Genomic DNA, 25383 nt, shown 5'->3' on the forward strand with positions numbered 1-25383 from the left:
ACATAAAGAGGAGGACGTAACGTGAACCCAGGGCCATCCGTGCAGACAACACGGGAGCTTGACAGGAGACTTCAGAGAGGAGGCGGCTGCAGCAGGCCCGGGCTACCGGGCGCTCAGGTGACCATGGTGACTTCGCCTTCAGCCATCAGAGGGCGGTGTTGGGCCAGCAGTGCCTCTGTCCTCGAGGAAGCAGGAACAGGGCCCTTCAGCATTCTGCTCATGAATGCAGCCTGGGTCCACGCCCAAGAAGCCAAGCTCACCAGGCCCAGGCTGGTTGGGGCCCGTCTGTAGTGGCAGGAAGTTCTGACATGTGCTGCAACAGGAATGAACCTTCAGATATGAAACTAAGCAAAGTAAGCCAGACACAAATGGACACATGTATGATTCTTCGTACAAGGCGTGCCTGGAGTGGTCAAATTCATAGAGACAGAAAGTAGGACAGTGGTTGCGAGTGTCACAGACCCTTTCCAGTCGGGCCCCAAAAAGGGCCCCTCTACCTGGTGTCATTTGAGGCAAAAGAATGAGACTGAGTTGGGTTCAGAAGCAAAGGAAAGCTTTATTCGCTGGTCAAAAGAATGCAGAGGAGGTGCGAGCTCGCTCTCGGGTACACACGCTTCCCCAGGAGACCCTCAGTGGGGCTGCTTCACAGGGCTCTCCTCAGCCGGGAGGGGGCGGGGTCGTCACACGCGGGCTTCGGATCGCAGTGCCGGGCGCAGCGTCTCTGCACACGGCCCGCTGCCGCCATCTTGAATGAGTGTCGCCTGCCGCGCTTCTGCACACGGCCCGCCGAGCCGAGGCCTCCGCGCCGCCATCCGCGCCGCCATGTTGAACCAGGAGCTCTGACGTGAAGGGCGGGGGTGCGTGGCCTCTGCACGCGGCCCCCGGTGAGCGAGGGAGACTAGACTCAGCACAGAGGAAAAGGAAAACGAAGGTTAGACTTTATTACGCAGATTCTATTTTTATTCCGGAGAGTTGTTCATAGGCTTTGCTGGTGACACCATGGGCTTGGGGGGAGGGGGAAAGGAGAAAGGTACTGTTTCGCGGCTACAGAGTTTCAGTTTGGGAAGATGAAGAAATTCTGGGGGTGGATGCTGGTGATGGTTGCACAACAGTGTAAATGTACTTAATGCCACTGAACCGAACTCTCAAAAAAGGCAAGTTTAAAAAAAAAAAAAAAAAAGGCAAGTTTTATGTTAGGCATATTTTACCACAAAAGAAAACAAAAGTTCAAAAAATCCCCAAAGACCTACATGTACAAGCTAATACTGTTAACACCTCTCAGAAGAAAACATGGAGGTAAATCTGAAACAGGAAGGAAGGGAGCGGGGCACAACCTTTAAAAGAATGATGTGGCCATTGTGGATAAACAACATAAACTGGTTAGAACTGACTAGGCCCAAGAGGGCAGGAGGTCTGACTTCCAGGAAACCTTGAGCCTCATTATATGCTCATTGTAATATATTAGCATAGGCTAAACGACACGCCCACAGGCACCCGTCACCGTTCCCAGGCCCACCATCAAAGGCCAAAAAGTGGGTGGTGGCCCAATTCCTGGAAGTCTCCGCCCCCTTTCCAAAATCGTCAGAATGATCCTCCCACTCATTAGCCTATGAAATTACCCAGCCCATGACAACTAACCACCACATATTTTGGGGCCACTCTCAAGCCTTTCTGTCCTTGGAATGTTTATCTCCCAGGGCCTCTCACCTTCTGAGAGGGCCCACACTCTGTGTGGAGTGTGTATGTCTCTCAATGAATCTACTTCTTACCTATGGCTTTACCTCTCACTGAACTCCTTCTGCACTGAGATAAGAAGAACCTGAGCTTCATTAAGTCCTAAGACCAGGTGTGCGATTTCAATTTAAAAGACAGGTGGGTTCGAGTCCCAGCCCGTGGGTTCGAGTCCCAGCCCGTGGGTTCGAGTCCCAATCTGAGTTTTGGCTGGGTTTGAATTCCATCCGAGGTGCGATTGAGTTCAAGTCCCAGTCTGATCTGAGCTGTGCTGTTTCGGCCAATCTGAGACCAGGTGTGAGGTTTCAAATCTACACGACCTTAGATTTGGCAATGCTTTCTTAGATAGGACACCAAAGGCATAAACAATAAAAGAAAAAGTAGATAAGTCAAACTTCATCAAAATTTAGAACTTTTGTGTATCACAGGACACTGAAGAAAGTGAAAAGACAACCTGCAGAATGCAAGAAGATATTTTCAAAGTATATATCTGATAAGGGATTAAAATCCAGGATATGTAAAGAATACTTTTTTTAAAAAAAAGATTGACTTTTTGGCTGTATTTGGTCTTTGTTGCTGCGCGTTGGCTTTCTCTGTGGTGAGCAGGGGTTACTCTTCGTTGCGGCATGTGGATTTCTCATTGCTGTGGCTTCTCTTGTTGCAGAGCACAGGTTCTAGGAGCGTGGGCTTCAGTAGTTGTGGCTCACGGGCTTAGCTGCTCCACGGCATGTGGGATTTTCCTGGACCAGGGCTCGAACCCGTGTCCCCTGCGTTGGCAGGCGGATTCTTTTTTTTTTATAAATTTGTTTATTTATTTATTTTATTGGCTGTGTTGGGTCTTTTTTGCTGTGCGCGGGCTTTCTTTTAGTTGCAGTGCGCGGGCTCCTCATTGTCGTGGCCTCTCTTGTTGCGGAGCACGGGCTCTAGGCGCGTGGGCTTCAGCAGTTGCAGCAAGTGGGCTCAGTAGTTGTCGCTCACGGGCTCTAAAGCGCAGGCCCAATAGTTGTGGCGCATGGGCTTACTTGCTCCATGGCATGTGGGATCTTCCGGGAGCAGGGATCAAACCCGTGTCTCCTGCATTGGCAGGCGGATTCTTAACCACTGCGCCACCTAGGAAGCCCTGGCAGGCGGATTCTTAACCACTGTGCCCCCAGGGAAGTCCCCATAAAGAATTCTTATAGGTCAACAATAAAAAGACAATCCAATTTAAAATTAGGTAGACATTTAAAAAATTTGAATAGATGTTTCTCCCTAGAAGAAATGTGCTTATTCTCCCAATAAGCACATGAAGAGATGCTCAAGATCTTTAGTCATTAGAGAAAAGCAATTCAAAACCACAATGAGGGACTTCCCTGGTGGTTCAGTGGTTAAGACTCTGCACTTCCACAGAAGAGGGGCGAGAGTTCGATCCCCAGTTGGGGAACTAAGATCCCATGTGCTGCCTGGCAGGGCCAAAAAGCGAAACAAAACCAAACCAAGCCCACAATGAGATAACACTTGACACCCACTAGGGATGGCTATAATAGCAAAATAAAAAAACAGAAAAGGAACCCTCACATGCTGTTAGGGCTATATAAAATGATGCAGCCACTGTGGAAAACAATTTGCCAGTTTCTCAAAAGGTTGAACATAGAATTACTATATAAGCCAGCAACTCCACTCCTAAAGATACACCCAAGAGAAGTGAAAACCTGTCTTCCCAAAAACTTGTACAAAAAATATGCATAGCAGCATTATTCATAATAGCCAAAAAAAGTGGAAATAATCCAAATGTCCATCAACTGATGAGTGGGAAAACAAAATGTGGTAAGTTTGTGCAAAGGAATATTATTCAACCATGAAAGGGAATGACATAGTGATACCTGCTACAACATGGATGAACCTTGTATACATTATGCTAAGTTAAAGAAGCCACTCACAAAAGATCGCATACTGTATGATTTGCTGTATATGAAATACCCAGAAGAGGAAAATCTATAGAGATGGAAAGTAGATTAGTAGTTGCCGGAGGCAGGAGCAGAGGTGCAGTAAATGGGGAATGACTGCTAAAGGGTGCAGCGGTTTTCGGTGGGGCTAATGACAATGCTCTGCAATTAGACAATGGTTGTACAACCTTGTGAGTATACTAAAAAAAAATCACTGAATTGTACACTTTAAGAATGGTGAACTGACCAAATATTAAAACTGATAGCAAAGAAAATGTGTGCTTATTAGATCTTAAAAAAAAAAAAAAAAAAAAGAATGGTGAACTTACGGTATGTGAATTATATCACACTTTAATGACAAAAGGAGATGAAACTGCCCAAGAGTAAAAGAGGGAAAGTAGACTGTCCCAGGGTGCTACCCAGAGCACCACTGGGACTCTGGCAAGGCACCCCTTCCCCACCTCCCACCCCCACAATTCTCCTTTCATCTCTCCTTTTTAGACCACCCCCACCTCACCTCACTATGCTCTGAACCCCACCCCTGCTTGCCTCATGGTGAGGCTCCCACACCCCGTGGGCCCCCTCTGTACTCACCCAGCTGGTTCTGGTAGGATGGCATTTCATGTTTCCTAGTAACCAACCCCCTGGAAGAAGGGGGTTCCAGGGTGTGGAGTGGGTGGCCCTATCGCCCTGCAGTTGTTTGTGTCCTGGTTGTTGCCATGGTCCCCTGAGAGCTTGACAAACTAGGACTTGGAGAAGATGTGTACTGTGGGTGGGAGTGGGGGCTGGTTCTCCTTTGCCTTTGTTTCAAGAAAGGAAAATGCATCCCAAATGCTAGCTCTCCTGGCCTCAAAATACCCTGCAGCCCAGGGTGGGTGGATCCAGGCTTCCTAACACACTTGATGATGATTTAGATCTTTTATCAAGCAGTTACTGTGTTCTTGACACAGCGTTAAGCCCTCTGGGGGAAGGCTCACCTGGGCAGTGGCTCTGATATGAGTTCCAGAGTCAGACAGGCTTGGGTTCAAATCCTAGCTTCCTATTTCCTGGCTGTGTGACTTCAGAAAAGTTTCTTAATCTCCATGACCTTTCATATCTTTGACTGTAAAATGGGGATATCCCCATCTGTTTCCAAATGGTTTGATAATGATGTAATGTTCTAAGCACAGAGGAAATGCTCAACAAACAGGAGACTGTGAGTTCCCTCCAGGCAGGGACCCAATCCATCTTGTTTACCGTAATATCCTCAGCTCTGTCCTCCGTGTGCATCTCACTTGCCCAACTCCACACCTTGGCCCATGCTATCCCCGCCACTTGGGATGCCTTTTCCTCTACCGCAATCTGCACTAATCAACATACTCCCTTTCTTCAAGGTCTGGCTCAATGCTGCTTACATCCCATTGGGGTGATTTCTGTACCTAGGTTCTCTCCCTGATTAGAGCGGGGGCTCCCAGAGCCGAGACTGTGGGATGGCCTCCAGTGTGACAGCAGAGTGGTTAATTGCATGGGCTTAGCTCTGGATAAGATACTTCTCTCTACCTCAGTTTGCTTGTCTGTAAAATGGGCTTGATAATGGTAGCTTCCCCTCACCCCCACGGGCTCTGAGGTTTAAATGTGGTGATGTACTTTTTTTCTTTTTGGCCTCCCCATGCGGCCTGTGGGATCTTAGTTCCCCAGCCAGGGATTGAACCTGTGCCCCCTGCACTGGGAGCACGGAGTCTTAACCACTGGATGGCCAGGGAAGTCCTATGAGGTGATGCAGTTAGGGTGGGGCCTGGTGTGTAATAAGACTTCAGTAAACGCTGTAGATCTGCGCTAATATGGTAGCCACAAGCCTCATGGGGCAATCTAAAATAAAATTAATCAAAATTTAATTTATTTAAAACTTGGGTTCCTCAGTCTCACTAACCACATTTCACATGTGACAGCTGGCTACCAGTGATGTCCAGTAGGACACAGCCCAGATACAGAATATTTCTGTCACCCCAGAAAGTTCCATCAGATGGTGCTATTGATGGTGATGGTGGTGAGGAGGTTGCTGTGGGCACACAGTAAGTGCTCTCTGTCTGTTTGTGGTCTGGGTTAGAAAGAGTGCTTAGGGGGTGTTTCTGAAGGCTCACAGCTCCTGGGAAGACCCCAACGCCTCCTCCTGGCCCTCCCTGCCAGCCTGTGATGTCCACACAGGTAACCGGGGCCCCTCACGTTAGAGGGATTAGGGCGAGACAGGAGACTGGTGAGAAGTGGGCAGGATTAGGGGCTAATGAGAGGGCAGCAGAGGAACCCAATCTCTGCATGCTGCCCGCCTGGCAGGAAGTGGGTGTGGGTAGCAGCTGGGGGCTTTGCAGAAAGAGGCTGGAATGTGAAGTGGGGCAGGACCGGGGTGTGGAGAGTTACCTAACTTCTCGTGAGTGCACTTGGCAGGCGCCCTGGAAGGAGGGAGATCGCCAGAGATGGCCCCCCTTCTTCTTCTGGACCCAGCTCTATCAGGGGCCAGAGCAAGGAGGTATCACTGCTAACCCACATCAGCCTAAAGAGGTCCCAAGACAGCCCAGGTGTGGGGACCCGGGATGCCCTGGGAATAGGAGACCTGGGAGAGCCCTGGGAAGAAGGGCTTGGGCTAGCCCAGCTATTGGGTCTGAGGCTAGACCAGGGGAAAGTTTCAGCCCATGTGGACCCCCTCAAGGCCTGGAAGATGTGGCCATGTGGCTGTACTGTGGTCTCAAGCAGATGTGCTCCCGGTTTCCTTATACACAGTCATTGACAGTGTGGCCTCTGCCCTCTCAGAGCTCCTGACAGCTGGAGAATAATCCCTTAAATGTGTACAACCCTTGACAGTCTATATATCTCAATCAAAGGACAAGGGAACCTTCTGGGCTTCCCTCATCACCTGGCATAAGTGGTGGACGCCCCTCACTGATCAGATGTTTAAAATCCCAAGAAGCACCCTTACCGTCCCAAGGACATCAACATGCCCCACCTCTCCCTTAGCACCCAGGGGACGTGGAATCCTGGACAAGGCCCCTGTGTCCCCATGAGCTCAGTGATGAGAAGGGAGGGCAACAAGGCTGGCAGAGCTCAGCCCTTCCCCGTATTGAAGGTGCAGGGCCAGCATCACAGGATAGAATTTGAAAGACAGGAAAAGTACCATCAGCCCTATGGAAAAAAAAAACCTTTAGCAAGGACACCAAGCAAGGAGTCCCATTTTTCTGACCCAGCCTGTCTCCTCTTGAATATGGAAATTTGTTGCAAAAAGACATGAACCTCCCACTCTGACAAAGTGAATGAACTGTTTATTAGACTAAGTCGCTGGCTCCCAGCCATCAGAACTGGGTGAGGGTGACCTTTGCAGAACCATAAGAGATGGGGAGACTGAGGGTTGGAGAGAAGGGGTGCCTGCAGGGAGCAGTCCTCAGCCCCCCCCAAAACCCCCTTCCCTGGAAACTTGGGAGCACCAAGAGGGGTTCTACAGGCACTTAGCCTGGACTTCCACACCATGGGAGGCCAGCCTCATTCCCTCCCAGCCTCCTCCACCTGGCAGGGGACCTCTGGCACGCTCTCCCATACATGCCTGCACACCGCCCCTCCCGCCGCAAGCATCCCAGAGCCAAGCACGGGACTTCACTTAATCCCAATTATGTAACATGCAACCCAACAGTTGGCCAAGGAGGAGGTGCCTGTAGCCACGCCCAGGAATGGGGGCAAAAGTCCCCGCTTGGTCAGAGCCACAGACCAGGCTTGACCTCTGTCTGCAGTAGACCCCACTCCTCCAGCGTCACCTAGCACCATGAGCGGCCGAGTGGGAGACCTGTCCCCCAAGCAGGCGGAGACCCTGGCCAAGGTGAGAGGCGGGGAAAAGCGCTGAGGGGCAGAGGGAGGGCGGTGGCTGGAACTCTGCCCCATTCTGTTGGCTCAGCATGTCCTTGACATTGTCTTTGCTGTCACCTCACCCAGGGTCAGGTCTCACAGTGCTCAGTGGCATCATCCCTGTCTAGGGGAAGGGTTGAGGGAATAGCACCCCTTCTGGGCAGTAGAGCAGGTGTCAGATCAAGCCTGACTTCTCATCCAGGAGCCAGACCCAGAGACCTTTATCTAGCATGTCCCTCCCTACCTCCCCTTAGGTGGGAGCTGAAGATGCTGATGGTCTGCCCTCTGACTCTGTCCCCTTCCCTCCCCAGCACCCTGAAAGATGACCTGTCTGTAAGAGCTAAGAGTCGGGGCAGGGTGCGTTGTCGTCCCCATGGTCAATGGGGAAGAGGTTGCATAATCACGAACCTTGTTTTTGTAGAGAATGGGATGGAAAAAAAAAAGCCTTGGTGGGCTGACACATGAAAAGAACTAAGAATACATTCACACTCCAATCTGTCTACCCACCCACCCACTCATTTATCTTTTCTTCCATCCATCCTCCCACTCCACCCACCTGTCCACCTATCCCTTCTCTATCCATTCACCCACCAATCTCTCTTCTGCTCACCCACCCATTTCTCCTTCTGTCCATCCACCATTCATTGATTTCTTCTTCCTTTTTTTCCCATCCATCCATCCAACCATCCAACCATCCATCCATCCATCCATCCATCCATCCATCCATCCATCCATCCTGTTTATTCACCCATGTACCCTTCCTTCATTCACCCACCCATCCATCTGCCTACCCATCTCCATCACTGTGGGCCAGGCTTCACTGGAAAAGAAGGAGGGAAGATGAAAGCAGTCACTGAGACTGGGGCCAAGGCTCAGTGTGAAAACCTCTTCAACCAACAACTCTCTTTCCAGTTCCGAGAAAATGTCCAGGATGTGTTGCCTGCCCTGCCCAATCCGGATGACTATTTCCTCCTGCGCTGGCTCCGGGGTGAGCACAGAGGTGGGAGGTCAGGGTGAGGGGGCAGAAAGAGGGGCCTGGTCCCAGCAGCTCCAGAAGGACCCATGGCTCTCAGGTCCCAACCACACCATCTTGCTTCACATGTTCAGGTCCAGGAGAGGGCAGGGTACAGAAAAGGAAGGTCTCACCCAGGCCCCCAGTGCCCTCCATAGCTTCCCACTGCCCAGGACCAGGACAAGAAGACTGCAAAGCAGACTCTTTCCCACCCCACACCTCCCTTCCATCTTCCCACAGCTCGGAATTTTGACCTGCAGAAATCAGAGGCCATGCTCCGCAAGGTGAGACCAGTCCCCACCCTGGAAATTTGGTGGAGGGCTTTGGGGCAGGGGGGGCAATCCGTGCCCCAGTCCCTACCTCCATCCTCTCCTCAGGGGTGCTGGAAGCCCAGTGGGGCCTTACCACTCATCTCCCTTTCAGTACATGGAGTTCCGGAAGGCCATGGACATTGACCACATCCTTGACTGGCAGCCCCCCGAGGTGAGCCAACACCCCCACACACCCCCAGTCTCTGATAGACTTACCACCCGAGCAGCCTCTGGGTCACTGGGGACCATGAGTGGAGGGCAGCAAGCTGAGAGGTCTGTGGAACCCCCCGGGTATGCAGGCACCTCTCCTGTAATAATTATGAATATTTCCTGGGGGCTTATGAGGTCCAGGCCTGACTTAAGACTTTATCTGCATGATCTCATTTAATCCTCACACAACCCCGTGAAGTGGGTACCGTTGTCCCCATTGTACACGTGAGAGCACTGAGGCCCAGCAATGGTTAAGCAGCCCACCCAAAGTCCTGCAGCCCCAAGGTGGAGCTGGGATTTGAGCTCAGGCCTGTGTGTCCTCCAACTCCAGGCTCTTCACCACCACAATTAGCTCATGGCTCTGAGCCCTCACCCCTAGGGCCTTGCTCAAAGCATCCTGTCTAGATGGGAAAGAAACTTAACCCAGCAAGGAGCTGGGGAGAACAGTCCCACCACTGGCGTCTTAGTAAAGCAACGGTCCTAGTTTTATTTGTGGAGCACAAGCTCTGAGTCAGGCACTGTGTTTTGCCAACATGATCTTGAGGACTTTCCCCAACAGCGGAGGTGGAATGGGACTCAGAGAGGTGGCATCACTTGCTCAAGGGTGCACAGCAGGGAAACAGTAGTGTCTTTGAACAGGTCTGTGACCTTCAGAATCCATGTTCTTCATCACTAAGCCCAACTCCCCTCCATGGAAAGGGACAGGGGAGACACTGGGGGCAGAACTGAGGAGCCCAGAGGCCTCAGGCAGGTCCAGCTGTGACCTGCCTTTGCCATGTACCTGCTGTGAGCAAGGCCCTCCCCTGCAAGCCCCTCAGTTTTCTCACCTGGACAGTAGGGCCGCCCTCCAGGGGAGGGACCGTGCTTCTACCATGGTGTGTGTAGGCTCGGGCCACCCAGAGCAGCCTGATCTGGGTGTCCCCGGGAGGTGCGTAATGCTAAGTTTCGTGTGTCCGTCTGTGCCCAGGTGATCCAGAAGTACATGCCTGGGGGCCTGTGTGGCTATGACCGTGACGGCTGCCCCGTGTGGTATGACATCATCGGGCCGCTTGACCCCAAGGGCCTGCTCTTCTCAGTCACCAAGCAGGACCTGCTCAAGACCAAGATGAGGGACTGTGAGCGAATCCTGCACGAGTGTGACCTGCAGACAGAGCGGGTGAGCCTGCCAGGAACACACCTGTGCTCACTGCTGTCACATCAGAGGGCTCTGGGGTCAAACACCAGCTCTGCCGCTTCCCAGCTGCGCCGCCTTGGAAAGTCACCTCACCTCTCTGAGCCTGTTGCCTTACCTACAAAACGGGGACAACAGTAATAATTGGAAAGATTAAATTAGATAGTACTAGTCTGTGGCCGGCACACAGGGCCTAAGGCATGTATCTCAGCAGTGCTAGCTGCTGTTACTCCCTCTGAGTCCTTGTCCCTGCTCTTCCTCCGTCGGGATCGCCCCACCCCTCCACACACACACACCTCTCCTGTCTATATCTATCATCTTCCTTCCTTCCTTCCTTCCTTCCTTCCTTCCTTCCTTCCTTCCTTCCTTCCTTCCTTTCTTTTTAATATTTATCTATCTATCTATCTATCTATCTATCGTCTATCTATCTATCTATCTATCTATCTATCTATCTATCTATTTATTTATTTTGGCTGCACGAGGTCTTAGTTACAGCACGCAGGCTCTTAGTTGTGACATGCGGGATCTAGCTCCCTGACCAAAGATCAAACCTGTGCCCCTTGCCATGGGAGCGCGGAGTCTTAACCACTGGACGACCAGGGAAGTCCCAACCTTTCAGGTCTCAAGCTGTCACTTCTCTGAGGCCCCCGTCTGGGTTAATGTGTGTTCCCACAGCTCCTGTGCTGTCTAGTCACAGCTGTCACCTCAGGACCATGGCGACCTGGTTTCTTTTCAGTCTCCCCAACCAGACTGTGAACTCTCTAAGGACAAGAACTGTGGATTACTGAGCTATATGCTGTACTTTCAGTGTCTGGCTCAAAATAGGTGCTTAATAAATATTCGTTGGACAAATGGAGGGATGAGTGGTTGCGTGAACAGCAGTATGAAGGGATGGATGGGTGAATTGATGAGTGGGTGGGTGAGCTAATAAATGGATGGATGGGTGCATGGATGATGAATGGGTGAGGGATGATGGATGGATGGGTGGAAAATGCGTTCACTGTTTTGTGCACTCATTCCTCTGAGGACAGAGTAGGAAGCTGGGAGAAGCCCTGAGCGGTCTTGTGCTGGGGTCACCATCTCCCAAGTTCTGAGCCTGCACCTTGATCCTTGCTCTCATCCTTGCAGCTGGGGAAGAAGATTGAGACCATCGTGATGATATTTGACTGTGAAGGCCTGGGGCTGAAGCACTTCTGGAAACCCCTCGTGGAAGTGTACCAGGAGGTGAGGAGAGGCCCCTGGGCACCCCTGCTTGCGTTAACCACCAGCTTGGCCTGCCGTGATCTTGCTCCTCACTCAGAGCCATGACCTGGTAAAAGGTGGTGGCCTTCCTGGGCCCCATCACTGCAGATCGAGACCCAAAGATATGTTCCCTGGAAGATCCCACAGAACAGGCCTCAGGGACAACACTGTACTGAGACCACAGGGGCCAATTTCTGACAAACCCTTCCCAGCCCTATCATCCCTAGCTCTGTGACTCAGGCAAGTCCCGTTATCCCTTCATGCTTCATTTTACTCACCTACAAAATGGGGATACTGATTGCACTTCAAAAGGATGTAGGGGTATTTCTGTGAGTTGTTATGTCAAGTATGTACACAGTACTTGGCAAATAGTGAACACTGAGTAAACAGTAGTCATTATTACTACTATGTTACTGTTGCTATGACATTTACTCTAAAATTGATTATTATGTAATTGTTACTAGGGTGTGGTTGCAATAGTCTGTGATGAGGTTTCCTCCAAGGGCCATGGAGGTGATGGAAAGAAGGGAAACACTCCACAGCCCTCTGACTCCTCCAGAGGGGAGGCTGCAAAGGGATGGGGGTAGGAGAAGAAGAGGTGTGGGCTCTCATGGGTTCTTTCTTGGTTCCGCAGTTCTTTGGTCTCCTTGAAGAGAATTACCCAGAGACCCTGAAGTTCATGCTCATTGTGAAAGGTGTGTGGCAGGTGACTTCACTCCCCTGGCCTCCAGTTCCTTATCTGTACCCTGGGGACAATAACAGTCCCTTCCTCCCTGGGTAGCAGTGAGGCAGGTTGGTTGCTTGGCTGCATGCAAATCATTCAAACTGCCTGGAACAGAGTAACTGCTCCATAAATGGTAACATCTATGGTTGGTTTTACTGCAAGAAGAGGCAGCTCCAACCTCAGCTCTTCTAGTAATCCCCCCTCACCTCTCCCACCCATGTTGATCTCTCCCTCCCCAACTGCCTCTGGCCCAGGCAGCTGGTACAGCCCAGTCTGGTCTTTCCTGTCTACTACCTTCTGGGGCCTCCAGTTGTCTTGTGTGTATTCATCCTGTTTTCCTTGGGTTGTCTGCTCCTCAAAGGTAGGGCCTCTAATTCTCCACTTCTGTTGTATCCGTCACATACCTAGGGCCAGGTGGAAACTCAGTAGGTACTTGGGTGGTTGTTGTTTGGGTGGGTGGGCAGATGCAAAGATGGATATATGTTTGATGGCTGACTGATTGATTCATTGCTTAGTTGGTTGTCTATTTGACTGGCCAGTTGGTTAGCTAGCTAGTTGACTGCCTGGTGGTTGGTTGGATATCTGGTTGGCTGGTTGGATAGTTGTTAGCTAGGGAGACTGATTGAGTAACTGCTTAGCATTTTGATTGGCTGTGTGGGTGAGTGGCTGGTTGGCAGATTGGTTAGTTGGTTGGCTGGTTTGTTGTTTGGCTGGATCTTGGATGGTTGACTGCTGGTTGTTTGAGTGGTTGGCTGGTTGGTTATTTGAATGGTTGACTGGCTGGAAAGGGCAGTTGGTTGGGCAATTAGCTGGCTGTTTAATTGACTGGTTTACATGTTGATTGGTTGTTTGACTATTTGGTAGGTTGGCTGGTTGGTTGGTAGGCTGACTGATGGGTTGATAAGAAGGTGAATTGACTGGTTATCTGTTGGCTGGTTTGTTGGCTGTTTGATACATTGGATGATTGATTGGTTGGTCAGTTGGCTGCTTGTTGTTTTACTTGACCAGTTGGTTGGCCGGTTTGTCAGGTGCGGGGCATTGGAACTTGCCAAGGTAATTCATAATTCCTCCATGTTGCTGGCTGTGACTGTTACGAAGAGAGTGGCCCAATGGAATTATTTTTTCTCCATTATACTTGCTTATATCTCTCCAGCCACCAAACTGTTCCCTGTGGGATACAACCTCATGAAGCCTTTCTTGAGCGAGGACACTCGCAGGAAAATTGTAGTGTTGGGAAGTAAGTTGTTCCAGCTCCATCCCCTGAACTCTATGAATGAACTTTGGAGTAAGCTTGGTCCATCACCCCATCCAGAGATCCACACATCACCTAGAGTCAGAGGCTCCTCCTTCTCAAAGGTGAAGTGGGTCTTACACTATAGAGTCTATCCAGTTACTGCTATCTTACTCGCTGCCTTACCTCTTTGGTGCCTAAGGCCTCCACATCTTTGTTTTGTTTTCAATTGGGTTGCTAATCAACCTCTCGCCTATGTGCCTCAGTTTCTTTTCAACACTCATCACCTCAGGCCTTCTAAAGGCAGTTTGGGCTGAGGAGGATGGGGACGAAGAGCAGGAAGAGGAGATGTGATTCAGAGGAGGAAGGGGCTGGGTAAGTAAATGACAGTGAATGCGTTTGGTGAAAAATGATTTGCTGTCGTGGGAAATGTCATTAAGGTAAAAGAAAAGTCACTTATAAAGTGGTGTGGATAGTAGAGTGTTATTTTCGTAAAAATAGAAACATATTTCTAGAAGGAAATACAACAAAATGATTTGTTTAGCAAGAAATCAGGCGGTTTTTTATTTTCTTTTTTATATTTCTGTACTTTCCAAACTTAGAATTATATGTATTACCTTTATAAGTAAGCAGAAAAAAAAATTTTAATGATAGGGAAAGGGAAAAATAGAGAAAAGAGAAATATAAGCAGTTCTTAAACTCAACCTGGGACCCTGAGCTTGGAGGATAACTTCTCGCAAGCAGAATTGTCAGATCATTAAATCAAGAGATCTGAGGATCTGGGGTGTGGAGGTAGGGGGAAGGGAATCTTACAAATCCCTGTTTTCTTTCCCTTCCTGATACATGAGTTTCTGCCTCTGCCTCGTTCCACTGGGGTAGGGACCTGGGTAGATCACAAGGTAGTCCCCAAATCCTGTAGCAGTGTGGGTAACTGCCACACTCCAGACGCAAGTTCAGGCCTCTGCCCCACTTGTGGTGCACAGGGCTCTGTGCATTTGGCCCTGGGGTGCCAGCCATTGTGGTCTTTCCTCTCATCCCACTGGTAGCAAAGAATCTCTCGTGGCCACAGCAGGGGACAACTTGGATTGGTTATAGGGCGGGGGCCATGGTGACACCTGAGGATCCAGAGCTTTCCATAGGGAATGAAAAACAGTAATGGGCATTATGATTGTGGTGACGAAGCAGCAGAGAGGGGGAGGTCCTTTCAAAGACCTAGGGCTGTCCCTTTTCCACCCAGAGGTCTGACTTGGGTATGCCACTTGTATATAGTGTGGCCCCCGACATGGTCCTTGACCACACTGGGCTTTAAAGTCTCCTTGAGACAATTAGACGACTCTAATCTTGACTACTCATGACTGGGAGACCCTCGAAAATGTGCAAACCCATCAGCCAGGGGAAACAGGTTTCCATAGCAACACAATGCTGGAAGATACCTTCTACAGTCCGAGGCCCCGAGGGCTGGGGAATCAGCCTTGGCAGCCTAGCTCCTGTAGGGCTTCTCCCCAGGTTCAGGTCCCCCTGGTGGGAATGGGGGGCGGGAGCTGATGGGTCCCCTCCATGCTCAGTAGTCACCCTTCAACCCCTCTGTCCACAGACAACTGGAAGGAAGGTTTGCTAAAACTCATCAGTCCTGAGGAACTGCCTGCCCAGTTTGGGGGGACCCTGACAGACCCAGATGGGAACCCCAAATGCTTAACTAAGGTATGAAGAGCTCCAGAACAGGGGAGGGTAGAGGAATAGAGCTGGGTTCCTTTCTCACCCACTCATTCCTTCCACAAATGTCTGTGGAGAAACCCCTGTGAGCCAGGTATTGAGTTAGTCCCAGCGTCACCCTAACAGAGCTCTCAGAAGCTGTGCAGGCAAACGAGAAATGAGGAAATTTTGACCCAAAGGGATGAGCTGGAAGGGGAAGTTCCCAGAGGGGGCCCTGATCAAGGCTGGAGGGACACAGGAGGCTTCCCAGGGGGTGGGGGAGGACAGGATGAGCAGGATACTTCCAGGAGATGGGGAGACATCTCAGGCAGGAGAAACAGCATGAACGATGCTATGGCTGGAGAGGGGAGCAAGTCCATGCTGCTCTGTGTCCACAGATCAACTATGGTGGGGAGATCCCCAAGTCCATGTACGTGCGGGACCAGGTGAAGACTAAGTACGAGCACTCGGTGCATATCAGCCGCGGCTCCTCGCACCAGGTGGAGTACGAGATCCTGTTCCCAGGCTGTGTCCTCAGGTTAGGAACAGGCCACCAACCACCCCTGGCTGGGCCCTAGCCCCTCGGGGATCCTTCAGACTGAGCAGCAACATGTCCCCCTACCCATTCCCCCAACACAGGTGGCAGTTCTTATCTGATGGTGCAGACATTGGCTTCGGGGTTTTCCTGAAGACCAAGATGGGGGAGCGACAGCGGGCCGGGGAGATGACGGAGGTGCTGCCCAGCCAGCGCTACAACGCCCACATGGTGCCCGAGGACGGGAGCCTCACCTGCGCAGAAGCCGGCGTCTGTAAGTCTGCCCTGGCTGGGCCCCATCTCTAGAATGTTGGAGCCACCTGTCTCATGGTTCAGAGGAAGGAACAGAGAGGTAGGGCCCCTGCCCCAACCCAAGGACATACAGTCTAGGTCAGTGCCATTTGTCCATACAGTCGCTCATTCGGTCCACACTTGAGATCACCTATGGTGTGCCAAGGGCCAGAGCCAGGAGGGCTTGAGAGCACACAGGACACAGGCAAGGGACAATAGGGCAGGTGACCTTCCCCAGCAGGAAACCGGGGCTCTGAGAGGTAAATTAACTTGTCCAGAGCCACACAGGTGAGTGTGGTACCAGCGTCCCACCTCAGCCTTATGGTAGCTGCACAACACTGGGCAAAAGTCTTACCTATCTGGATCCTTGGTTTGCTCACCTGTGAAGCAGAGGTCACAACTCCTACCCCGCGGGTGCTTGTTTGAAGGCAGAAGGCATGCACGGGCCTCGACCTGCACCTCACTTCATCTAAGGGGGCTGGGAGGCCTCTGACATTCCCAGCTGTCCCCCGGGGCACACCCGTCGTGTGACTGTCCAGGTGCGGAGACAATGGGAAGCAGTGGCCATTGTTCTCATTGCCAGTTGGTGCAACTAAAGCCAGGCTGGTCACGTGCCAGGAGGAGGTCAGTGTCTGTTTACAGGCCCTGCTCAGGATGGGCAGTTCCCATGGGGAAGGGAACAGGAGTGGGGGGAGCTTGGCCCGGCCTGGCAAACACAACAGGTGGGAACACAGCCTGTTCTCCCCCACGGCCTGGGCAGGGCGCAAGGAATGTGAAGCCGGGCCCAACTACCCATCTTTCTATCTGTCCCCCCAGATGTCCTGCGCTTCGACAACACCTATAGCTTTGTCCACGCCAAAAAGGTCAGCTTCACGGTGGAGGTTCTGCTCCCAGATGAGGGCATGCAGAAATACGACAAGGAGCTCACCCCTGTCTAGACAGCTCCCTCACTTCCCAGAGACCCCTGACCCTCTGCTTTCTGTCTACATATCCTACTCTCCTCCCAGAAATTGCTCGGTAGTCCTCTTGACTCTGTGACTTTAATGAGTAAAGAAAGGGCTGCCTTGGGAAAATGCATACGCAGTCAGATCAGGAAAGGTAAGAGAGGCACAGCTTTGGAGGGTGTCGAGGTTGCAGAAGAGGAAGAAGCAAGGGTAAAAACAAGAGGGGGATGTCCCTGAAACCCAAGAAATAGGAAAATGAATGTCCTAGCCTTTGTCCTCACTTCTCCTGAGGGATTTGTGTGCTTGAATTTCTTCCCCATGAATTATCAGCAATTTGGGTTGGAGATGTATCTAAATTCTTTTGACTTCTACTCCTTATATAGTAGATGCTCAATATATACTTGTGAAGTTGAATGGAGGTAGGAAGCAAGTGATTCATGGGTATGAAAGATAAGAAGGAGTCTACTAGCGGAAATTTCAGCACCTCAGACAGGACTGTCTTGGAGACCCAGGTGACCCAGCCCCCAGATTTCTGGCAGTGGCTGCCCCCTAGGGTGGGTAGGAGCTGCCTTACAGAAGGCATTGTCTGACTCAGGGCACACAGCTTCCCTAACCCATCACTCCCACCCTTACTGCCTTCCCTTGGAACTCACAGCTTATGTTTCAAGCAATTAAAGGCACATTCCTAGAAGCAATGGAAGTCACATTTGGCTCTAGCTGCTGACTGGCGATAATAAAAAAAAAAAATCACAGCTGTCATTCGGTGAGTGTTCTCTATGTACCACACACAGTGCCAAGTGCTTTATGAGTTTAGCTCATTTCACTCTCACGCCTGCCATGAGGCCACGTATCATGGCCACCTATGCATAAGGAAACTAGGCTCAGAGAGGTGAAGTCACTCACCCAACATTGTACAGCTCTTAAGTGGCAGATCCAAGACCCAGGATTGTTGTCATTTGTTTTTGGTTTTGTTTTTGTTTTATTTTATTTTTTAAGCTCTTTATTGGAATATAATTGCTTTACACTGTTGTGCCAGTTTTTGAGGTACACCAAAGTGAATCAGCTGTATTTATACATATATCCCCATATCCCCTCCCTCCTGTGACTTCCTCCCATACTCCCTAACCCAGCCCTCTAAGTCATCACCCATCATCAAGTTGACCTCCCTGTGTTATGCAGCAACTTCCCACAAGCTATCTATTTTACATTTGGTAGTGTATATATGTCAGTGCTACTCTCTCACTTCGTCCCAGCTTCCCCTTTGTCCCCCACTCCCACCCCGTGTCCTCAAGTCTGTTCTCTACATCTGCATCTTTATTCTTGCCCTGTCACTGTACTGGCACAAAAACAGAAATATAGATCAATGGAACAGAATAGAGAGCCCAGAGATAAACCCACGCACATATGGGCACCTTATCTTTGACAAAGGAGGCAAGAATATACAATGGAAAAAAGCCTCTTCAATAAGTGGTGCTGGGAAAACTGGATAGCTACATGTAAAAGAATGAAATTAGAACACTTCCTAACACCATACACAAAAATAAACTCAAAATGGATTACAGACCTAAATGTAAGGCCAGACACTATAAAACTCTTAGAGGAAAACATAGGCAGAACACTCTATGACATAAATCAAAGCAAGATCCTTTTTGACCCACCTCCTAGAATGATGGAAATAAAACAAAAAATAAACAAATGGGACCTAATGAAACAAAAACTTTTGCACAGCAAAAGAAACCATAAACAAGACTGGAAGACAGCCCTCAGAATGGGAGAAAATATTTGCCAACGAAGCAACTGACAAAGGATTACACTCTAAAATACACAAGCAGCTCATGCAGCTTAATACCAAAAAAGCAAATAACCCAATCCACAGATGTGCAGAAGACCTAAATAGACATTTCCCCAAAGAAGACACGCAGATGGCTAACAAACACGTTTTGTTTTTTTTTTAATTCCAAAGGCATTGCTCTTAATTGCCCCATAATAGCACCTCCTAAGACCCCACTTTTACAGAGAAGGAGAGAAGGAATGAGTTGTTTGTTCTAGGTTGTCAAGGGGAAGGGTCTTGGACGTCACCCTCTCCAATCCCAGTTTGTGGGCAGAGGACGTGTTATGCCGCTGGAACAATGGAGACCCACAGTGCTAATCAAGCAGTTCATCCTCATCCAAGGAAACTTTGCTCAGCAGAGCAGGCAGGGCTTGTGCTTCAAAGCCCAGCATCCGGTCCACTGCTCATATGGCCTCCGAGAAGCGTGACCCTTGACACCCACCACAACCCTGGGTGACTAGGGGAGACACCAGGGCCCCAGCATGTTCCTGCTCCAAGTCAGAGACATGGAGCTGCTGGCCCGAGCCCCAGGTCTGGACACATCTCTCGACAGGAGGAGCTGAATTACAGAGAGAATGTGTGGCTGGATGGGAACCAAGGACTTGAGTTTCCTTGGGAATGAGCTGAGGGCCGAGCCCACTGGTGTGAGCCCACCCATGGGCAGAATAGGAGTCCTGACTCTGAGACCATTCAAGCTAATGTTCAGCAGCTGCTAGTCCAGCTCCACAAATGCACACATTTTATAAATGAAAAACAGCTCCAAAAATGCACTGGCCTTGTTTCCTTCAGCTCATGGGTGGCAGAAATAGGACTGGAGCTAAAGCCCCCCTCCTCCCACCTGCTCACTCCCACCACTAATTCACGTTACTGCAGCAACTTGTCAGAACAGGACAAGACGGCCAACTCTCTGAGCTGGGGGCTGCGGACGGGGGCTGCGGATAAGAAGGAGGAAAAGAAGAAAGGGTTGTCAGATTTAGAAGAAGAAAAAAGGCAATACTTGGGACATACTTAAAAAGTATTGTTTATCTGAAACTAAAATTTAAGTGTGCATCCTATGTTTTTATCTGGCCACCCTGCAAATAAGGGATGGGATGGGAGGCAGAGAAGAGGTGGATGGGTTCATGCTCGTGGAAGGTGGTGGCAGCGCCTGTAGTTGGAGCAAGGATGTCATGGGGGAGAATGGCTCAGCATTGGGGATACAGTGTGGAGGGACAGGGGGTCTCACCCTTGCCCCCTGAGGGAAAGGCCCCATCCCCAGGCTGCAGCAGGGGCAGAGGATGAAGGGGTGGACCCTTTGCACCCTTGAGGCTGAGGCTGCTGTGAGTAGTGCTATTGGATTATCTGCGTTTGTCCAGACTCCTCTGCTGCAGCTCACAGACCCCATTTTGAACAGAGCAGGGACTTGCTACCAGCAGGCAGGGAACGTGCAGAGAGCCTAGGCTAGGGCTGGAGCCAAGAGCCAGAAACTACCCCTCAGTATCCGCTGATGCTCAGACACAGCAAACCCACTCCCACTCTGTAGCCACAGTCGGTGGGAAGCAGCCCTCCTGCTCCCAGCCTCCAGGTCTCTAGCCTCACCCAGGGGCAAGATCCTTTGCTCCAGTTCTGAGTGTGCAGGAGGTGTCCTAGAAAGGAAAGGAGACCCCACTTAGCCTTGGCCGATGGGCCCCCCCCATTCCAGCAGCAGTCAGCAAGCAGTATAAAGGCAGGAAGATCGAGGCCCACAGGCTCCCCACTGTGTGCGAAGGGAAGTTCGGTTTCCACAGCCCAGAAAGGCCAGGGAAGAGACGGAAAAGGAGAGGCCTCAGCTGCCCTTGGAAGCAATGATGGTGACTGCAGGCTGTTTCCCTTAAAAGAGGGGGGTCGAATTTTGCTGCCGAAAGTCTGGGCCACTTACCGTGCAGACCCCCGGCCAGGGCAACCTTCTGGGCTGCTGCTAATTAGGCACCAGACCCCATCTTCTTCTCCAGGAACCCAGTGCTGCCACAGCTTCTCCAGAGAATTCACTTTCACATCACACAGTTCAGGTCAGCTTTGTTCCCAACACGTGGTACCAATACACACAAGTGCCAGAGGGTGTTAAGGCAAGACCAGAGCACTAGAGAAGTAGAAAGCTTTATTCTGTGGATATAAAGGGTGATTTAGTGGTCTCCTGAAGAGCCCCTTGCCTCCCCGCTTTCCTCAGTGGTTGTCTGGGACCCTCCATCAGTCTCCTCCTCAGATGGTCTCTCCATTGCCCTGGCCACCGGCTGCCTCTCCTCGGTGTCCGGCCTGGCCCTGACCCACCTCAGCATGTTCCCCAGCCAGCCTAGAAGTCAGCTCAGCTGGGAGGCCTCCAATACCATCCTCAGGGTCAGCAGGAGCAGGACCAGCAGCAGAGTGACGCAGCTGACAGCCAGGACCACCACCAGCAAGTCCTGCAGCGTCTTAACAGGAGGCTGGAGAGGACGGGGCAGGGGAGCACCACAGGGCTGCCTGGTGATGTCAGGCAGGCCGTGCGGGGCATCTAGAAGTGACCCTGAGCCCACAGTTACTCATCAAGGTTGGAAGAAAAGCCAGGAGCAGGCAAGGAAGATGGGGACAGGACAGGGCAGAGGGGACAAGACCAACAACAAGTGTCTGTGAACCTGGATGGTGGTGGGGGGACCAGTCCTTTCAGGGTCTAGGCTGCCTTCCAGCCCTGCACCTACCTTTAAACCATGACATGGGAGGCTTCTAGACTTTAAGGGGCCCTGCAATCACAACATAGGTGTCCCCTTCTCTCCGCAACTCTGTAAAGGGGTAGCTGTCAGCCCCAGGATCTTCGTCCCCTCTCGGCCCCTGGCAGAGGCTCAGAGCTGGTTTATGACCCTAAGTAGGTGTGTGTTCATCTGCTAAATGGGGGCTGGGGGCAGTGAGGTGTCGCCTATCAGGATTTAAGAGAAAATGACTGAAGGACACAAATACCCATTCATATGGTACTGGTTCAATTCTAATACCTCCCTTCAGTCCACGGATTATTATACCATCATAAATATAAGAGAGGTATTTGACCAACGGAGCATCCTGTAGACCCTTATAGAAGCATGTTACAGCGTATTACAAAAATTGGACCATTGTATTAGTGTAGCTATATCCGGTGGCTTTTGTTATATATGTATATCAAGATGTTAGTTAATAATGATTTGAATTGTAGGAAAATATCTTTATGAAATATCTGGATTTTCTAGGGTGGTTATGTGTTTGCTTATTATACCTGCTTGGTAAAGCAGGCAGGGGAAGAAGCTATCAGTGCACCTTCACAGGTGAGCTTTCCCCTCAAAGCACCCATAGGACAGAAGAGGCAGCTGCAGGTCACAGGCCAGCCCACAGCTTACCCCACCCAAGCCATGATCTTTTTATGACCCCCCACCCCCTGACTCAGCATCCAGAGTCCACCCCCAGCCCAGAGCCCACACCCATGGTAGATTCAGTGACACTCATCCACTCACACAAAACAAAAGCCCCAGCAGCCCTCTCTCTTGGTCCCGTCCCCCTTACCCTCTTACAAAGTCACAGCAGTTACACACTGAGCTTCCCCACTTATCAGCTGCCAGCTGCCAATAGTCCAGACAGAAAGACATGCCCAGTCAAGAGCGCAGGAGGACCACAGCCTGCCCCGGGGAGAGGGCCTGCCCCAAATCCCAACCCCAGAATGGCCATATTAGCCATGTGACACTGGACAGTGAGTTGCCCTCTCTAGACCTTCCTTTTCCTGGCTTCCCAGTACCAAGGAGAGGCCACCTACATTTCCAGGATAAAGACTTCCCATGATGTGGGTGAAGCATCTGGTGCGGAGCAAGCTGAGGCCTTTCATCTCTCCCAATTACCTGGCTTCCAGAACCCAAGCTCTGCACATTATGGCAGCCAACACTTTCATTTCAGAGAAATGGGGAGGAGTTTTCCCACGGTCCCACAGCTTGAAACAGGAAGTACTCACCTGTAGGAGGTGGTGGTGTAAAAACAAGATTTCCAGCCAGGCTCAAAGGGTCTCTTCCAACTTCAGATGCTCACCCAGCAGATGACATATACCTGGAAAAAAGGACTAAGGAAGAACCTAGGACCCCAGCCCCAAGTGAGAGGGCTCCTCCTGGGCTCCCATGGCCCCCAGCACAACCACCTGTGTTGAACTACGTTATGCCTCATTTATCCAACTGGGCACTGCAGGGAGAAGCCAGGTCAGCCTGTGACTATCACAGCCCCAGCCCATAAGAGGTCCTTGGAGAGCAAATTCTGCTCTTGATTTTCCCTTACCCATGGGCATTTCCTCACTGCAACCCTGGTTTAGAACAGGGGCAGATTGGAACCCTTGGGTAGTTTCTGCCGTGGGGCCCTGGTTAAGTTACAGCTTGACCAGACAGTGGGGTTCTACGTAGCTGTTAACATTCATAGGAGAATACAAAAATGTATTCTTCTGGGAATTCCCTGGTTGTCCAGTGGTTAGAACGCCACACTTCCACTGCAGAGGGCACGGGTTCAATCCCTGGTCGGGGAACTAAGATCCTGCAAGGCACACAGCATGGCCAAAAAAAAAAAAAAAAGTATTCTCCTGTGCAGAGATGGAATATTCAATGGGAGGAAAACAGATTCTGTCGTGGCACATGCAGCCCTATTTTATCAAACACTAACTTAGCATATGCCTAAGGATGGGCGATTCTCAGGGTTTCAGGATTTTCATTTTCCGTTCTGCATATGATTTAACAGGTAACACTGAGAGCAGCTTTTAAAAGGAAGCAAAAAGTCGGTGTAGAGTATGACTCTTATAAAATGACATACAGACAGGAAATTCTAGTGCCATCTTGGGATAATCTCCAAGCAGCGTTAGTTGTCCTTTGTGCATCTGTATCTTCCGTGATGGCAGTATCTTACTGTAAAGAAAGAAAGCTTCAAGTTGCCCCACGCCACCAGCATCCATTGAGACAGAGGCCACAGTGCCCAGGTTCCTCTATCCCTAATCACATCTATCAAAATCTCTCCAGGGTGAGTGTGCCTTCCCAGCCCCCCTGTGCGATCCTTGGGCCAGGCTTGTTCCCAGACTTGATCCTGCACATGGAAATGCGAGACCCCAAGGGCCTTGCCTTTTGGTCAGAGTTCAGCTGAATCCAGGGCTGTGGGTTCCAAGTCCCAGCTCAATGCCTATCCCACTGCCATTCTCAGGGGTCAGGGTTGTCAGATAATTCAGGATGCTCAGATAATTCTTTAAAAATTTACTATAAATATATCCCATGTAATATAGGGGACATATTTAAACTAAGAAATTCACTGTTTATCTGAAATTCATGTTTAACTGGAACGCCTAAATTTTTATTTGCTAAATCTGGAAAACCTATCAGGGGACCCAGTACTCCTTTCCTGGGCTGACCCCCAACTCTACCCAAAATAGCCCTGAGAAGGGAAGCAGAGTAACAGGAAGAGAATCCCCAGACCTCCAGCTGGGCCTAGGGCATCGCCCTCACCTCATCCTCTTCCACGTCATCGTTGAGCATGAAGGCCGCCACGTCGAACTGCAACGTCTCATTATTCTGCCAGGACCCAGGGCCAGAACTGGGGCCTATTGAAAGGCACCCGGGGGACAGACACGGAGGCCCGAGGGACCATCACTTCAGAGACTGGCTGGCACAAATTACCTGGGGAGCCTCAGAGAAGCTTACTCTGTGGGACCTTCTTGTTGCCTACGGCCACGTTAAAGAAGGTCCACCCCATGCCTAGAGTCTGGGGACACAGGTGTTTAGCCTGAGCAAAGGGCAGAAGTTACGAAGTCAGCCACGAGTGACAAGACCCTAAGGCCCCTGCAACCACTCGACAGCCTGCCCCCGCCTGAGGACAGCCTGTCCTCTGCCAAGCTTCTCACAGCCCAGGTGGGCAGCTTCAGACCCCAGCAAGTTCAGGCCAGGCACCAAAAAAGGTTGCTTACCAACGACCAAGTGCAAAAGACAGACGTCTACATATGATTACGCCAGTGGCCCAGCTAAGCAAGACCCCAGGATAAGGATGAGCTCTCTGCCCCCATCTCCTCAAAGCCCCACAGACCCCCCCTGTATATCCCCTGGGAGCAGTTCAGGTACTGGCTCTGGGCTTACACCCTCATCCACATAGAACTTCATGGCCCAGTTTAGCACTGGCTGGGTAAGGGGGTAAGGGCTTCTAGGGTCAGCCACAAGCTTTCCACATAGGGAGGTGGTGAGGGAGGCACCTGAGGGAAGAGGGTTATTCCTAGTATGTAGTCATGCCCATGCTCTAACAAGCATCTACTGCATGCCTGGTAGATCACAGCCGTTATTCCATTCTTTTTTTTTTTTTTTTTTTGCTGCGTTATGTCTTCACTGCTATGCACGGGCTTTCTCTAGTTGTGGCAAGCCAGGGCTACTCTTCATTGCGGTGCATGGGCTTCTCATTGCAGTGGCTTCTCTTGTGGTGAAGCATGGGCTCTAGGCAGACGGGCTTCAGTAGTTGTAGCATGCAAGCTCAGTCGTTGTGGCACACGGGCTTAGTTGCTCCGCGGCATGTGGGATCTTCCCAGACCAGGGATCAAACCTGTGTCTCTGCATTGGCATGCGGATTCTTAACTACTGTGCCACCACAGAAGTCCCCCATTCTTTCCTGAATGGTCCTGTAAGTGTTATGCCCATTTTGCAGATGGCATGATGGAGG

The 25383-nt window shown here is 50.8% G+C and overlaps 1 protein-coding gene and 1 long non-coding RNA gene across 3 annotated transcripts; one reads left to right on the plus strand and one right to left on the minus strand.

Moving 5' to 3' along the window:
• Positions 1-480: 480 nt before the first annotated feature.
• LOC130859026 (SEC14-like protein 3) lies at positions 481-17642 on the plus strand. Of its 2 annotated transcripts, none has more exons than XM_057746254.1 (12): positions 481-604; positions 8433-8508; positions 8773-8816; positions 8956-9015; positions 10021-10209; positions 11353-11448; positions 12101-12161; positions 13344-13427; positions 15016-15122; positions 15512-15651; positions 15753-15922; positions 16756-17642. In XM_057746254.1, the coding sequence occupies exons 1-12, from the start codon at positions 521-523 to the stop codon at positions 16875-16877; spliced, it is 1233 nt and encodes a 410-aa protein (XP_057602237.1). In that variant the 5' UTR covers positions 481-520; the 3' UTR covers positions 16878-17642. The 2 variants fall into 2 exon arrangements, with proteins under 2 accessions (XP_057602237.1, XP_057602238.1); XM_057746255.1 differs by lacking the exon at positions 481-604 and adding an exon at positions 7355-7494.
• A 951-nt stretch (positions 17643-18593) lies between these two features.
• Positions 18594-22161, minus strand: LOC130859028 (uncharacterized). Its single transcript, XR_009055152.1, has 3 exons — positions 20612-22161; positions 20293-20339; positions 18594-19646 (listed from the first exon to the last, which is right to left on the minus strand). It is a non-coding gene; the product is annotated as an uncharacterized LOC130859028 (long non-coding RNA).
• Positions 22162-25383: the final 3222 nt, after the last annotated feature.

The sequence above is a fragment of the Hippopotamus amphibius genome, chromosome 8, assembly GCF_030028045.1.
Source record: "Hippopotamus amphibius kiboko isolate mHipAmp2 chromosome 8, mHipAmp2.hap2, whole genome shotgun sequence".
In the NCBI taxonomy this organism is placed as follows: Eukaryota; Metazoa; Chordata; class Mammalia; order Artiodactyla; family Hippopotamidae; genus Hippopotamus; species Hippopotamus amphibius.